This window comes from Peromyscus maniculatus, chromosome 8 (assembly GCF_049852395.1).
Source record: "Peromyscus maniculatus bairdii isolate BWxNUB_F1_BW_parent chromosome 8, HU_Pman_BW_mat_3.1, whole genome shotgun sequence".
Taxonomy (NCBI): domain Eukaryota; kingdom Metazoa; phylum Chordata; class Mammalia; order Rodentia; family Cricetidae; genus Peromyscus; species Peromyscus maniculatus.
In genome coordinates, this window is record NC_134859.1 from 55753687 (window position 1) to 55769281 (window position 15595).

A 15595-nucleotide genomic window follows, 5' to 3' on the forward strand; every position below is an offset into this window, starting at 1 on the left:
GCCGCGGCGCGTAAGCCAATCCGCGACCAGCACTTCACGGCTTCAGCCTATCAGCGAGTGGGTATCCCCTAGTGGGTGGGCCCACTGGGCAGGCATCACTAGAGGAAAGCCAATCTACAGCGCCGCAGAATGACGCCAAAGTGGGCGGGGCGGGGCGGGGCGGGGCGGGGCCAACCACTTGGCGGGGTTAGAGACGGCTGTGGAAGGCCAGTGCGTAGGGCTAAGAACGGGATGTGTGCATCTAATTGTCTGCTGACGCCTCCCCTGGATAAACTCAGAACTTTCACTCGAGACTCTCCTCCCTCAGCCCAGGTGGTGTTTCCTCCTCATCAGTCGCTACTTCATCCGTGGATTTCCCTAAGCCTGCCTCTGTGAGGGGATAGACACTAGAGAGTTCCTAGAAGACCTCACGACCTGCAGGGCAGTCAGCGCCCAGAAACGAGAACTTCCGGAATCCTTTGCGCGCGGCTAGGGGGGCGGGGATTTGGGAGCCGTCTCCGGTTAGGAGATGGCAGAGTCCTCGGGGTCTCCGCACCGCTGGTTGTACAAACAAGTGGGCTCGCCGCCCTGGAAAGAAGCTTTCAGGAAGGTAAGTGTGAGATTTGGGTCGTAATCACTTACCTAATCTGTCCCAAGGACCACTGTCCTCTGTTCCCTCGCTTCACTATTGGTCGTGAAGCAGGTGCTCGGAGCCAGCGAGATGGATCTCGAACTCAAGACTACGGCCACAGGACTGGGTCCTGGCCACCGCCTGCTACCTTTCGGGCTTTTGGCTGGAGTGGGTGCTATCCCAGGAAGCTTTGTTTTTGGATTCGAGTTTGTTTCAAATGTTAAGTGTCATGACAGCGGTAGCTGATGCCTGCTGTGACACCACCACTTAACGTTGAGTTACAGAGAGAAGCACTCTGTATTCATATGTCCTGTGAGATAGAAGTTATTTTTCTTCTGAAGAGTCAGAAGAATCTCAGTTACTGTTAGGAGAGTTGTAGTAAGCCTTCTGAAGTCAAATAGTCCCTCTGAGAAATAGCATAGCTCTGTGTTCTGCAATCTCTAAAGGAGTGGGTATATTCTAGAAAAATCAATCGCAATGCTGGAAATATTATGTGGAGTAGGGTTCCTCAGCCGTGAATACTGACATTTTGAAGGGGAAAGTTCTGTTATGGGAGATTGTTCTGTACGACTTAGAACACTTAGATGCAGATTCCTTGGCCTACCTCCTAAGTGGCATCAGCCAATAGCAGTTCTACCAGCAGAGCTGTGACAACCAAACATCGTCCTGAGTTGAGGGTGGAGAGATGGCTAAGTGTTAAGCGCACTTATGCTCCTGCAGCAGGACCTGGTGGCTGTAACTCCAGTTCCAAGGCATCCACCATTGCCATCGTCCGGCCTCTGTGGGCACCTGCACTCATGCAGTGCACATAAACTCATACAGGCACACACATATGCACATAAAAAAAAATCATCAGGATTGAGAAGTACTGTTGTAGAAGATCATTACTAAAGCCATATGTACAGTAGCAGGAATTTGGAAGCCATATAAATGTCTGAGGTCAGTCTGTGTATGCAGGCAGATGCTGTGTACCCAACTGCTTGCATTCAAGATAAAAATCTAAAATATAGGAATCTGGAGATGCATGAACAAAGCACTGTGATTTTACCTGTGTGTGGATGAGGACTTGAGAATATGAAATTTTGCATCTAAAATTCTTTTAATATTTTACGAACTAATTGGGTTTTTTTTCTTTCTTTTTTAGTGGAATTAACCTTTTCTTTCTTTTACTGTTCTAACCCCCCCCCCCCCCCAGAGATGTCTCGAGAGAATGAGAAACAGCCGGCACAGGCTCCTGAACAAGTACCGCCAAGCTGCAAGCAGTACACCAGGGAGAGCCTCAGACAGATTGCTTGTGCAAGAAGTGATGGAGGAAGAGTGGAATTCTTTGCAGTCTGTAGAGAATTATCCAGAGGCCTTGATTCAGGTCAGGCAAGGGGGCTGTAGCTAGGGGCTGGCTACTTCACAAAGAACTTCTGGAGACATCTTTCTGTTTATCCAGGTCTTTTTTTTTTTTTTTTTTTTTACCCTTTTAGAGCTTTATTGAGAGAGAGGGAGAGGGGGCGGGGAGGGTTATCCAGGTCTTTTCAACCTACCCACTTCCCAGCCCCCAAGCATAATTCTTTTGGCTCAGGCCATTCTCCTTCTGAGTAGATTATTCTATATTGATGGTTCTGCAGTACTAGACTTTAGGCATGTGGCAACCTTGTAATGAAACTAAACTTATGAAGCTAAAAGGGAAGGAAATGTCATTCTTGTTTTCCCCATTGGAAATTTTGACTCACTAGGAATGGGTTAGGGACCTCTCTTTGAAAAGGATGTCCACAGCAACATTCTGATTCCAGCCAATCAGAGTTTGGAGTTGTGTGTCCATAGAAAACTATTTACAGGGGGCTGGAGAGATGGCTCAGAGGTTAAGAGCACTGGCTGCTCTTCCAGAGGTCCTGAGTTCAATTCCCAGCAACCACATGGTGGCTCCCAACCATCTATAGTGAAATCTGATGCCCTCTTCTGGCCTGCAGGCAAACAAGCAGACAGAACACTGTATACATAAGTAAAAATAAAATAAAAAAACAAAACAAAACAAAAAAAAAAACAACCTTCTGTAAAGACCAAGTAGAGAATATTGGGGTTGGGGATTTAGCTCAGTGGTAGAGCCCTGGGTTCGGTCCTCAGCTCCTCAGCGCTGAAAAAAAAAAAAGAGAGAGAGAAAACTATTTACAGTGTATCAGGCAAGGCTATGAGTTAGCATCAGGATTTAGGATTTCTGTTTAGTTTGACTGACTCACAGCTTTACTGTGTTTCTTTGAGCCTTAGTTTTTACATTTACATGAAATAGGGAAAATGGCACAATTGTGTAGGAAAACTTGAAAACCTTTGAAACCATCAAAGCACTGTATAATAATGATGCATTTTCAGGGGCATCTGTGTGTCCTACAGTGTGCTAAATCATCAGCACAACATCACCACAGTTAGTGCTCACAACAGGCCTCTCAGGTCGGTCTTATTCCATCTTTACAGAAGCTAAAACAGCTTTTCTAAGACTAGTCCTTTTCACAGGGCCAGTCTTAGGACTTTTCCTTAACTGCTGCCTGATTTTGTCTTCCTTAAATTTGGTGGTGGGTACTTTGATCATTTGTTGTTAGTTTAGCATGGCCACATTGCTGTACTGTCAGCAGATTCTGCAGGCAAACCAGACCAATTTTGCCAGGTCAATCTGGGGTCTTCGAGGCAGCTTTCGGTTACAGATCCCCATGGGACCTGGTGGCCGATTAATACTTCACATGGAAGGTGAAGACACCGCTTTCTCCTCCGTCTGTCTGTCTGTCTGTCTGTGCCACGCTCAGGAATTAAACCCAGGCTCTTGCATGCTGGGCTCGTGCTGCCCATCTGAGCCACACTCCCTGCCCTCCACTTTCTCTTGTAGTTGGGACTGCCAGGGGACCTCGCTGTGCTGCAGGACATCGAACAGGAGCTGTGTGATGAAGGTAATTCCAGGGTAGTCTTTCCTGCCTACGTGCACCTACCCTTGTGCTGGCCTGTCCCTGACTCAGGATTGGTTTTGTTGTTTTCGGTTGTTTGGGGGCTAGGGATTAAACCCAGAGCCTTGGCTTGGAGGCAAACTCTAAAGCTGTATCCCCAGCCCTAGGATTAGTTCTTAATTCCTGTCCTTGGACTTCGATCCTCAGTTGAGTGTCCAGGAGGCTGTTTGGACTCTTAATTCTTGGCCGTCTGTCTTCCCAACAGTGAGGGCCGTTGGCTCTGTGCCAGGAACTTCTCATTCATGATGCCGTTTCCTCCATTCTGACTGCTGTGAAAGATGGGATTAGACGGAATAGAAAACAGTATCCTCACACAGGTCCCATAGCTAGTCAGTGGGAGAGCTGGGAAGCAGCGTCCATGTTTATTTTATGCTGCCTCTTGCTTCTTCCTTCACCTGAGCACTGTGGCTGTGCCTGTAGGGCCAGCGGCTTGTGATCTCACGGAGGAGGGTGGGCTTTCAGGAAGGCGACTGAGCCCCAGTTTCAGATAGCCAGGGTAGCATAACGAAACCCGCCTCTTGAATAGTAAACTTGTCACTCTGCATGCGTGGGCACATCTTTACGTATACGCCCAACGGCCAGCTTTCATCATTCTTTATTGTTTGCCCATGAGTTTGCGAGCATCTGCTTCTTGAGGTTCTGAGAACAGTACGTGTAGTGTACACAGTTTTGCATCTTATATCACAGTGACTTACTCCATATAGCCTTGTCTTGACTGGGTTTCACATTTATCTGTAAAACAGAATAGACCTGCCCTACGGGTACCAGACAATCCCGGGCCTTTTGCCTTGCAGAAAAGTCCATCATAAGCGAGTATGAGAAGAGCTTACAGTTTGATGAAAATTGTCTCAACAGCATGTTGGCTGAGTGGGAAGCAAACCCCCTCATCTGTCCTGTGTGCATAAAGTAAGGCTTTTCAAAATCTTTTTAGTACTGTCGGTTCTCATTCCCTACTCCACAGTGAGGGTGATGCCTCTACCCCCTAGATTATTGACTGAGAGGTATAGAGAACCAGGTCTTGTTACCACAGTGATCTGGGAATCCTAATTCTGTCTCTAGGTACAACCTGAGAATAACGAACAGTGTGGTCACGTGTCCGTGTGGCCTGCACATCCCATTTCACGTAAGTGTCCACACACATTCCCTATTACACCGACCGTATTCAAGAGCCTCTGGTGGCGGCTTGGAGTCAGTTGTACACATCCATGCGTTACCCTTCTTGTCACTGACAGGATCCTGCAGCGATAACCTGAGAGAGGGTTATTTTGGTTTAGGACTTCAGAGGGGTCAGTGCATCATGCCAGGGAAAGCATGGTAGAATGGCCCCATGAGGTGAAAGCCAGGACTCCTCAGCATCTTGGCCAATAGGAAACAAGATCTGTTCCTAGTAGCCTACCAGATAGACTTCCCATGTTTTGCCTGCATGTATGTCTGTGTACTGTGTATGTGTCTGGAGCCCTGGAAGTAAGAAGAGGGTGTTGGGTCCCCTGGAAATGGAGTTATAGATGGTTGTGAGCTGCCATGTGGGTGCTGTCAGCCCAGGTCCTCTGGAAGAGCAGCGAGTGCCCTTAACCACTGAGCCATCTCTCCAGATCCTTTTTTTTTGTTTTTTGTTTTTTGTTTTGAGGCAGAGTCTAGTAGTAGCCCAGGCTGGCCTCAAACTCACTTATAGCTCAGCTTCTGATCCTTCTGACGTCCCTTCCAGGTGCTGGGTTACAGGCTTGTGTCACTCTACCTGGTCTTTACACTGTGCTGGGAGTTTGCCCAGCGAGCATTCTCCCACCTGACTGCAATCCCAGCCGTCCCCAACAGTCTAAGCCTCCAAAGAATCAAAGTGTCTTGACTGGCGATTCAGGTTGTCAACCTGCTGGTTATACAGTATTTAAGATTAGTTGGGCCTGGAGAGATGGTTCAGGGTTGAGAACACTGATTGCTCTTCCAGAGGACCAGGGTTCAATTCCCAGCACCCATATAGCAGCTCACAACTGTCTGTAACTCCAGAATCCAACACCCTCACACAGACACACATACAGGCAAAAACACCAATAAAAAAATTTTAAGCCTGGTGGTGGTACATGCCTTTAATCCCAGCACTCAGGAGGCAGAGCTAGGTGGATCTCTGTGAGTTCGAGGCCAGCCTGGTCTACAGAACGAGATCCAGGACAGGCACCAAAACTACACAGAGAAACCCTGTCTTGAAAAAAACCAAAAAAAAAAAAAAAAAAAAAAAAAAGCATTTAAAAAAAAAATTTAAAAAGATTAGTTGTGGTTGAACTTTGCCAGTCTCCAGGGTTGACAGAGCAGAAGCTGCGTGCCTGTTTGGAGGATAACATAAATGAACACGGTGCACACTGTCCCCACACGCCTGAATTTTCAGTCACCGGTGGAACAGAAGAAAAGCCCAGTCTTCTGATGAGCTGCCTGGTAAGCCTCCATGGGATCTAGTCAGTTGCAAGAGCACATCAGCAGTCAGTTCTGTTCCCCTCTTGGTGGAAATAATGGCTTAGGAAAAGGTAAATAGTCTACGGCCATACCATCCTGAACGCGCCCGATCTCGTCTAATCTCGGAAGCTAAGCAGGGTTGGGCCTGGTTAGTACTTGGATGGGAGACCGCCTGGGAATACCAGGTGCTGTAGGCTTAAAGTAAAAAAAAAAAATAATAAAAATTAAAAAAAAAAAGGTGAATAAACATGTTTTTTTGGGGAATTTACTTCATAGAAAGTAAATAAACATGTTTTTTGGGGGGATTTACTTCACAGCTGGGTGTGGTAGCACTTATCTGTAATCCCAGTACTAGGGAGGCTGAAACAGGGAGAGTTTAAGGCCAGCCTAGACTACATAGTGAGAACCCGTCTCAAAAACAGATGTTGGGCTGCCAAGATGGCTCAGTAGGTAAGAGCACTTGCTGCCAAGCCTGACAACCCGAGTTCAAGCCTTGGCCCTCATGTGGTAGAAGCAGAGAACCGGTTCCTGCAAATTTTCTTTTGTCTTCCACAACATATAGTGTGCTTGTGCACGTGTGTGTTGTGTGTGTGTGTGTGGCGTGCGCACACACATGCACAAGAATTAAAGCCTATGGAATGAGTTTGCTGTGGGAACCAGTGACATATTACAGCTTCCAGGTCCCAAGCAGGGGAACTTTGGAGTCACTGAGTGCTACAGTGTGCCAGATACTCAGTAATAACCTGAACCACACATAAAACATAAACTTGTCCAGTATTTTTGGGCTCCAGCTGTACCTGACACCAGGTTTCCCTTAACACTGTGGAGTGACCTGTTTGTCTGTTTCTGAAGGACTATTTTCCTCCCACTTGTTTTTCTTACCCCTACTGTATGTTTATTTTTTCTCCAGAGTCGGTGCACAGTAGATAGTTAATGGTTTACAAGTGAACTAAAGTGGAAGGAGAGTTGATGAGGCACAGGCCAAATGGCCTCAGCCTTCTTAGAAATAAGTGCAGCGCTGAGATGGCTCCTTTGCAAGCATGAGGACCTGAGTTTGGATCCCCAGAACCCATAGAAAAAGCCATGTGGTGATGCACGCCTTTAATCTCAGCACTCGGGAGGCAGAGGCAGGGGGATCTCTGAGTTCGAGCCCAGCTTGGTCTACAGAGTGAGTTCCAGGACAGCCAGGGCTGTTACACAGAAAAACCTTGTCTCAAAAAAACAAAACAAACAAAGGCCTTGTAGACATGGTGGCTACCTATAATCTCCCAGTTAACGAGGCTAGAGGCAGGGAGATGCTTGAGACAAGCTGACTTACAGACTAGCCAATCAAGGAACTCCAGGTTAAGCTAGAGTCCTTGGTCAAGAGAGCAACTGAGGGAGACATCTGTCAACTTGAGGCCTACATACACACACACACATGAAGAGAAATAGCAAATCAGCCTTGTAGAATTTCAAATGGTAGCAGAGCTCATGTTAAATTCTTTTTTGGGGGAAATGTGATCTACCCTGGCTGGCCTGGAACTTGCTACATGTGCCAGGCTGGCCTCAAACTCCTCCTCTCCAGTGCTGGAGATGAAAGGTGTGCACCAAGTTCTTTTAAATGTCAGTTTCAGACCAAGTACTGGAGAGGATGGAAAGGGCAGTTAAAGAGCAAGCAGGCAGGCATGGCAACGTATGCTGCTTGGGAAGCTGAGGTAGGATAATTCGAGCCCAGGAGTTTAAGACCAGCCCACCTAATAGTTCATGGCTAGAATGTAATTTACACTAACTTGTTTTCTGTTTAATCCAGGCTTGTGACACTTGGGCTGTGATCCTCTAGTCATCCTGGCCTCACACTTCACTGCTGGGCTGACAAGTCATTCCCTCTGAGAGGGTCTCTGCATGCACAAGCCTCTTGTATATAACTTATTTTACATTAAAACTTTTCAAACATCTCTGCTATTGGTGTTCTGATGCAAAGCAAAAGAAAGAGAGTCTGATTCTTCTTGGAGGAGATAAAATCAATTTTATTATCCATCATTATGTTATACAAAAATCTACAAACAATAGACTTATACAGGAGAAAAATACCCAAATGAATAGCAATTGGAAGCGCAAAAGCAATAATGTAAACTTGCTTTCTTCCTCCCATGATATTAGGATGACGGCCATTTCAAAGCATAATTCTGATGTCAAGATCGCTTTTGTTCACTGGCTAAAGCTTGCCATTTAAATTAAGCCCCCAGTCTCTCACAGTTCTACTGGCTCTTGACAAAACTTTTGAGGTCTTCGAGAAAGGTGATATATTCTTGGTGCTCTAGGGCTGTACTGAGCTCCACCAACTCATCTGCAAAAGTGTTGTCCACCCCGCGGTCGGCAAGGAAATCCATCAGGTGGTCATACAAGGCCTGGGAAGAAAAATATTGAGTAGCCTGAATAACAGCGGAACAAGATCAAAAATGGGTCGGCAAGATGGCTTAACAGGTAAAGGTGTTAGTTTCTCGGGACCCACAGAGTGGAAGGGTAGAAAAAGGTAGAAGCAGAAAACCAAGTCCCCAAAGCTGTCCTCTGACATTCCGACATAGGCCACTGCACACATGAAAACACAAAACACCACTTCCATTCCTGACCCTCCACCTCAGCCAGCACTCACCCAGTCCAGGGAGTCCGTGTTGAGTGTGTAGTTAGTATCCCTCCATTCAGAGTCACCAGTGGCTTGAAAGCTAACCTCCTTGATAGAGAAAATGTCACTCTCAGCCTCATCTTCTTGTCCGATCTGAGAGACAGCAGAGGTAAGAACTGAGGTGCCAAGAAAGGCTCTGCAGTTCCCACCCACTCTCACCTGCCTTCCCCTCCCATGCTGGTCTAGATTACCAGGTTCTTGTACATGCTACATGAGATCAGAAGATGATCAGAAGACACTCCACCCTACAAACCTCATCCTCAGGATAGTGACAGTCCAGTACAAGGGTCTTCTTGCCATCACTCTTTGTGACTTCAACCACAAAATTGGGAGTTGATGTCAGTTCTGGCTGGAGAAACAGGGACAAGTCAGTACATGCCAGTGCTGTTGGGGTGCACACACCCAGACCAATGGCTTCAGGTGGTGCAGAGTGTCTGATGCCCACTGCCGCTAGATTAGGATATCATTAGCCTGTCAGAATATTAAGGCGTGTTGCACTCCTATATGTTGCATTTGTTTAACTCTGTGAAGCTGTTACTTTGCCTGTCTAAAATACCTGATGGTCTAATAAAGAGCTGCACGGCCAATAGCGAGGCAGGAGAAAGGACAGGCGGGGCTGGCAGGCAGAGAGAATAAATAGGAGGAATCTGGGAGGAAAAGAAGAGTGAGCAAGAGAACAAGGAGAGGACACTAGGGGTCAGCCACCATGGAGTATGTGAAAGTAAGATATACAGAAATAAAACAAGCCCAGAGGCAAAAGGTAGATGGAATAATTTAAGCTAAGGAAAGCTGGCTAGAAATAAGCCAAGCTAAGGCCCGGGTATCCATAAGTAATAATAAGCCTCTGTGGGTAATTTATTCAGGAGCTGGGTAGAGTAAAGAAAACAATTAACATTAGCCAGGCTGTTGGGGTGCACACACCTGGACTGGCAGAGTGTGATAGTTATGGCCGTCTTCCCACATAGCACTAAAGCAGTTCATCAATCCTGTTGGCAACTTACTTTCTAAAAGAACACAGGGTTTACAGTGGTGCCTGAAGTCCAGACACAGCTGTGAACCAGCCCTTCAGAGCTGTTTCTGCTCCCACACCCTGCAGTGCTAAAGCATGGACCTGGAGCTCCTACCCGTGACTGCTGTAGATCAGGATTGGAGCCCGGCACACAGAGCTATGATGGTAAGTGGCCACCTTAACCGGAAACGCAGCAGCTTCCTTTTACGGTGACCCAAGGGACAGGCCCAGACAGTGGGTAAGGAGTCGGGGTGTACGCTATGACAAGCACAACAAGGACTCGGCTGTTCACACTTGTGTGTAAACAGTGCCGACATGTGCTTAGTCAGATGTCCCGGGGATCCCGTGGCCCTCACAGTGGTTGGCTTTAAGCCAGGCATACCATTTCTAAAACACTTGATAATTATCTAGATCCAGCCATGTGGGCCAGCACCCTAAGGGAAAATCTCAGCTGGCCAAATGTTAAAAATCTCTTAAGGCTGGGCTAGCAACAAGATGGTTCATCAGGTAAAGGTGTTTGCTGCCAAAGCCTGAGGACCTCAGTTCAGCCCTGGGACCCGCATGGCGGAAGGATAAACTGATTCCTGGGAAGTTGCTTTTGACTTCTTCAAGTGCACACATACAAATAACATAACAAATAAGTGAATGAATAAACATAATTTACAACTTTTTTCTTAAGTCCCTCAGCCTTATTTTGGCCAAATGACTAGTACTGACCACCCAATTGTTAGAGCATCTTTTACACTGAAATCAAACTTTTACACAGTATCAAATGATACTGTCTTGATACCAAGAACTCCCCTACCCCAAAACACAGGCATAGCTCCTTTGCTTTAAGAGAACACAGGCCCAACAATAAAGCCTGCAGGGGGGCAATGTACCCTCAAACAGGGCCCTCAACTCCAGCTGAAACTCATTTCAAACTACTGCTCTAGTCACAGGGAGTGACATTCCCACCTCCTCCTAGCATGAGGAAAAAATTTTTATTTTGGGAGGGAAGGGGGATTTTTTGAGACAGGGTTTCTCTGTATAGCCCTGGCTGTCCTGGAACTCAATCTATAGACCAGGCTGGCCTCAAACTCAGATTTCCCTTGCCTCTGTCTCTCAAGTGCTGGGATTAACTGCATGTGACACTAGGGCCTGGCTGCAGGAGAGAAATTTTTTAAAAGATGGGAAAAGCCGGGTGGTGGTGTGGTGGCGCACACCTTTAATCCCAGCACTCGGGAGGCAGAGGCAGGCGGATCTCTGTGAGTTCGAGGCCAGCCTGGTCTACAGAGAGAGTTCCAGGAAAGGCACAAAGAGAGAAACCCTGTCTGGGGGGGGGATGGGATGGGAAAAGAAACAATCCTTCTAGAGTGGTATGGTGGCGCATGGCTTTAATCCTAGCACTTGGGAGGCAGAGAAAGGTGGATCTCTGTGAGTTTGAGACTAGCCTGGTCTACAAAGCAAGTTCCAGGACAGCCAGGGCTGTTATACAGAGAAACCCTGTCTCAAAAAACCAAACCAAACAAACAAAAAAACCCAGCCCTGGCCTTTTAGGATAGATAAATGGCTGGCTGCAGTATGACTAGCTTACCTCCTGTTCTTCAGCCTTCTGCCCTTGTGAGGGTTCCTCTTCACCATCAAATGTTGGAGGGATGCTGTTGTTAATGTTGAAAGTGACAGTGATCCTAGAGAGGCAAGTGAAAACACACTCACTAAGTCCAATGTTAACTGAGTTATACACAGAAGAGGGAGGCCTGCTACAGTAACACCGCGCAAAGGCAGCTGAAACAATGTCTCCACCCCAGCTGGCTGCGCTGGGAACTGAGAACTTTTAAACAAGGCTGGCATCCTGGTCTTTCCAGGGAAGCTGATTGAGGTGGGCAGTCATCTGCCCCAGAAAAAAGCCTCACAAAACACTGCCGAACAGATTCACCTTGCACAATCACAAACAAGGAACTGAAACACCCAGTAACTTTTCCTTTCCCGCTTTTTGAGGTTCTGGAGCTCAAATAAAGACCCTGTGTATGCTTGGCAAACGTTCACAGCTGCATCCTGGCCCTTTTGTGGTAACTTTAGGTTGTACGAATTTTTATGTGACAAAGCATGTCTTTTTTGTTGTTGTTTTTGTTTTTCGAGACAGCGTTTCTCTGTGAAGCTTTGGTGCCTATCCCGGAACTCGCTCTGTAGACCAGGCTGGCCTCAAACTCACAGAGATCCATCTGTCTCTGTCTCCTGCTGGGATTAAAAGCGTGGGCCACCACTGCCCGGCCAAAGCATGTCTTAAAATGAGATAAATTCCTTTGCCACGACACCTGGAAGCAGAAGTTCGGGACCACTTCTACTTCAGCAGAGCCAACCCATGTAAGAGCACACTGAACGCTGCTCCCTGGAGCCCAACTGGCCAATGCCTTGTGTCAGGCTGCTTTGCCGTAGAAAAAGAATGGCAGGCTGAACCATAAAACACGTCTAACCTTGGCCCAAGCTGGATTCCTGGGCCACAAAATTGGCTGAAAACCCCTAAAATGATTTGGTGAAGTTACAAGTGATCTATGTATGTTATGCTATGCCCCCCCCCCAAAAAAAACCTTTCACAAAATGGGTCACAGACTGTAAGGTCTGAAACTGTAGAACTCCAAGAAAACAGACTCAGATCTTTGCAACCCTTGCCCAGGTTTCTTAGCCCTAACACTAACAAGTCTAAGTGCGTGTGGTGGCGGCAGCGGTGGGGATGGAGCCCAGAGCCTCACACATGTCAGGCAAGCAGTCTGAATATGGCGTACACTCTCCCCTTACACATGCAAGAACCCAATCCCCAAAGTTAATGACAATATTAAGAAGGGGAGACGTCTCCCTGATCCTCAGTGATGGGGATCAAGTCCAGGGTACCTCGTAGTCCAAAAGAATGGAAGTGTCAACTGTGGTGTTTAGAAAGGGGGTCTTTTTGGGCATGCTCAAGCCAGATGGGCTCCCGCCCCACCCAAGATATTTGCAATTGGCACTGGCTGCCAGGGAAAAAAAATCAGTCTCCTACAAAGGAGTATCAATGCCTTTATCAATCACACTTCAGGGTAGGCCCCCAAAGCCAACACAAAATGATCTCAAGGATGTTTTTGTAGGCATTACTCTGTAGACTAGGCTAGCCTTGACTTTAGAGATCCACTGGCCTTGAGTACTGGGATTAAAGGTGTGTCTGGCATTTTGTTTTGTTTGTTGTTTTTAAAGATAGAGAAAGAAAAGGTATGGAGTTGGGTGGATAGGGAGAATCTGGTAAGGGCTGGGGGAGGGTGATTCCCCAAGATTGAATTTGAGAGGCTTTAAGGAGACAGAAACCACAACTTTATCACCCTGCCAGAAGGCCATCACCAGATGCACCCGCAGGCCAGACCCTCTCCTGGCCTTGAACTTCCTTTTTTTTTTTTTAAGGTTTTTTGAGACAGGGTTTCTCTCTGTAGCCTTAGCTGTCCTGGATCTCACTCTGTAGACCAGGCTGGCCTCCCTGGGATTAAAGGTGTTCACCACCACAACCTGGCCTTGAACTTTCTTATCTCTGCCCACATCTACTGCTAGGATGACAGGCACCCACTGGATAAAACTGCTTTCTTATACAAAAGTGAGAACACACTGTGCTCGAGGCCCTGGGGATCGATCCTGGGCCTTGCACATGCTAGAGAAGCAGAGCCAGAGTAGGACTTCTCTAAGGAAGAGGGGGTGAATGAATAACACGAAATAGCACAAACAAGGGCCTCACAGTTTTAGGGGCACCAGGTGTGGTGGCACAGGCCTATGACTTCAGCACATAGGTGTCTCAAGCAGAGGACCAAGAGCCTGTGGCCAGTCTGTGCTTGAGCGCAAGATAGAGACCCTGTTTCAAAACAAAGCAGTTTAGAGGACGGGGTGAGCTGAGCTTGGCTAAGAACCCTCTACCTCTGATGGCCTCTCTACACTGTAACTTCATCCTGTTACTTAAGAGTTACATAGCTTTCATTCTCAGTTACTACAAACACCAGCCAGAGGGGATAATTTTATGTGAATCCTAAACAAATGAATTTGTCAGTACTTTAAACTCCCTAAAATTCCAGTGCCTAAATCCAGGCAAGGTACAGAACTGTCATCAATAACCCAATGCCTGTTGTCTGCCATCCCAACAGACTTCCGATACACATTTTGGAGCTGCTTAATGTCTCCTTAATTACCAGGCCTTAGCAAATGTGTATCAGTGAATGTACTCCCTGGAACCTAAGAAAATTTCTAATTACATTCTTCCTCAAAAACCACTTTATCAAAGCACTGAGCCTAATCAGGACCTTCTGGGGATGGCCAGGACAAGGTGCTGCAGAGTAAGGGATTCAGTATCCTAGAACTCCTGGGCCAGTACTTAACTTTTCTCCAGCAACTTTGCGCAATAATTTAGCCTCCGTCCCGTTCACTTCCAGCTCCCAATCTCCAGACATCTTGGGAAGGGACTTATGCTTCTGGATTTTCTTCTCTTCCTTAATTTCATCCGTCAAGAATTCAACAAAGGCTTTGTCTCCTAAAAGGAAAACCAAGATGGTCCAAAAAGAGAAAAGCCTATTTGCTTTTTTACCCTATAGACCTGGACTGTGTCTAATCTGTTTCTATGGCTGCTGTAAGACTTCTAGCCCAATTGACGCCTAAAAACGTCCGTTTCCGCCCTGTAAAAACACCAGGATGTATTTACTGGGTTCCAGAAGTTATTTCTCATCACGGATTATCATTACTCTTCGTACAAAACAAAATCATTTCCTACTACCCGCTTCCACTTGCCAGAAGACATGACCAGCATTTTCAAACCACGACCCCTCCGGGCTTTTGCCAAGTCACATTTCCAAGACACGAGGAGGGGAACCTACGATCACGAGTGTCCAGCTCGGGATCCGTTCCAAGCTGGGCCCCTGCACCCCAGCCTCGGTGTGCGAACCTTACCCTCGGTGTGCAGAGCTCCACAGCCGCACGAGCAGGGCGCCGGGGGCCGCAGGAGGCCGGAGCGCCGCGCGGAGCCCGCTCGTACGCTGAGCAGCCCGAAGGGCCGGAGGCACGGCCGGGGCGCGGGCTGCAGCAGCTGCCGGAGCGGCGAGGCGGGGACGGCGGCGCGGAGGCCCGTGGCAGCGGCGCCCAGGGCGCGGGGCACGCAGCGCAGCAGGGGAAGCATCGCGGGGAGGACACGTGCCGAGGGAAGGACGACCGGGCCAAGACACCGGATGACCTAGCGCACTGCCGGAAGCCCCGCCCGCGCCCGGGAAGCTCTTTTACGTCAGAGGGCGGCAGGCACCGGGCCAGACTGCGCCCTCTGCCGGGAGCCGCCAGTGCAGCGGGGGAGGCCCCGAATCCCGTAGCCGTGTTCTCTGCCTTGCTGCCCACTCTCCCCAATTCACCCTTTTCTCAACCCACACCAGGCTTTGTTACTTCGTGGAACGCGCTCAGGTCTCACCTCAACTCGCGCCGGACATTTACTCCAAGATCACCTCACTTATAGGTCTTCTGGAACAGCCTAGATATCGGGAGAGCTCAGGCTGACCTGCACCCAGCTGCTGGGGAGTGGGCGTCCTGTCCCCACCACACTAGACCCGCCCCAAGGGCAGGATGGATTCATTCTGGAAACCTCTGCACCCCCTAACAATTCATCCAGGTTGTAATGGAGCAGGAATTCATGGCGTACACATCACATTTAGGTTAAGAATTAAGGACACCAAGGGCTGGAGATAAGGCTCAGTGGTTAAGGGCCTTTATTTGTTGCTCTTGCAGAGAACTAGAGTTCTCGATTCCCAGCACCCACATGCTAGCTCACAACCATCTAACTCGAGTTCTGGGGCATCAGACACCCTCTTTTGACTTCCATGAACACCAGGCGAGTATGTGCATAGACATGCAGGCAAACCACACAA

The 15595-nt window shown here is 47.9% G+C and overlaps 2 protein-coding genes and 1 non-coding gene across 4 annotated transcripts; 2 read left to right on the forward strand and 1 right to left on the reverse strand.

The window, feature by feature from the left end:
- Positions 1 to 336: 336 nt before the first annotated feature.
- On the forward strand, positions 337 to 7970 carry Rpain (RPA interacting protein). 2 transcript variants are annotated; one of them, XM_042282321.2, is made up of 8 exons: positions 337 to 589; positions 1806 to 1976; positions 3477 to 3537; positions 4386 to 4497; positions 4651 to 4714; positions 5875 to 6015; positions 7644 to 7730; positions 7826 to 7970. In XM_042282321.2, exons 1-8 carry the CDS (start codon positions 509 to 511, stop codon positions 7853 to 7855), a joined length of 747 nt encoding a protein of 248 aa, XP_042138255.1. In that variant the 5' UTR covers positions 337 to 508; the 3' UTR covers positions 7856 to 7970. The 2 variants fall into 2 exon arrangements, with proteins under 2 accessions (XP_042138255.1, XP_006994166.1); XM_006994104.4 differs by lacking the exon at positions 7644 to 7730.
- Positions 6112 to 6230, forward strand: LOC121831831 (5S ribosomal RNA). The gene has a single exon (XR_006075436.1). It is a non-coding gene; the product is annotated as a 5S ribosomal RNA (ribosomal RNA).
- A 56-nt stretch (positions 7971 to 8026) lies between the features above and the next one.
- C1qbp (complement C1q binding protein) lies at positions 8027 to 14922 on the reverse strand. Its single transcript, XM_006994103.4, has 6 exons — positions 14637 to 14922; positions 14073 to 14223; positions 11284 to 11377; positions 8952 to 9047; positions 8669 to 8791; positions 8027 to 8423 (listed from the first exon to the last, which is right to left on the reverse strand). Exons 1-6 carry the CDS (start codon positions 14860 to 14862, stop codon positions 8274 to 8276), a joined length of 840 nt encoding a protein of 279 aa, XP_006994165.1. The 5' UTR covers positions 14863 to 14922; the 3' UTR covers positions 8027 to 8273.
- Between the last annotated feature and the right edge of the window lie 673 nt (positions 14923 to 15595).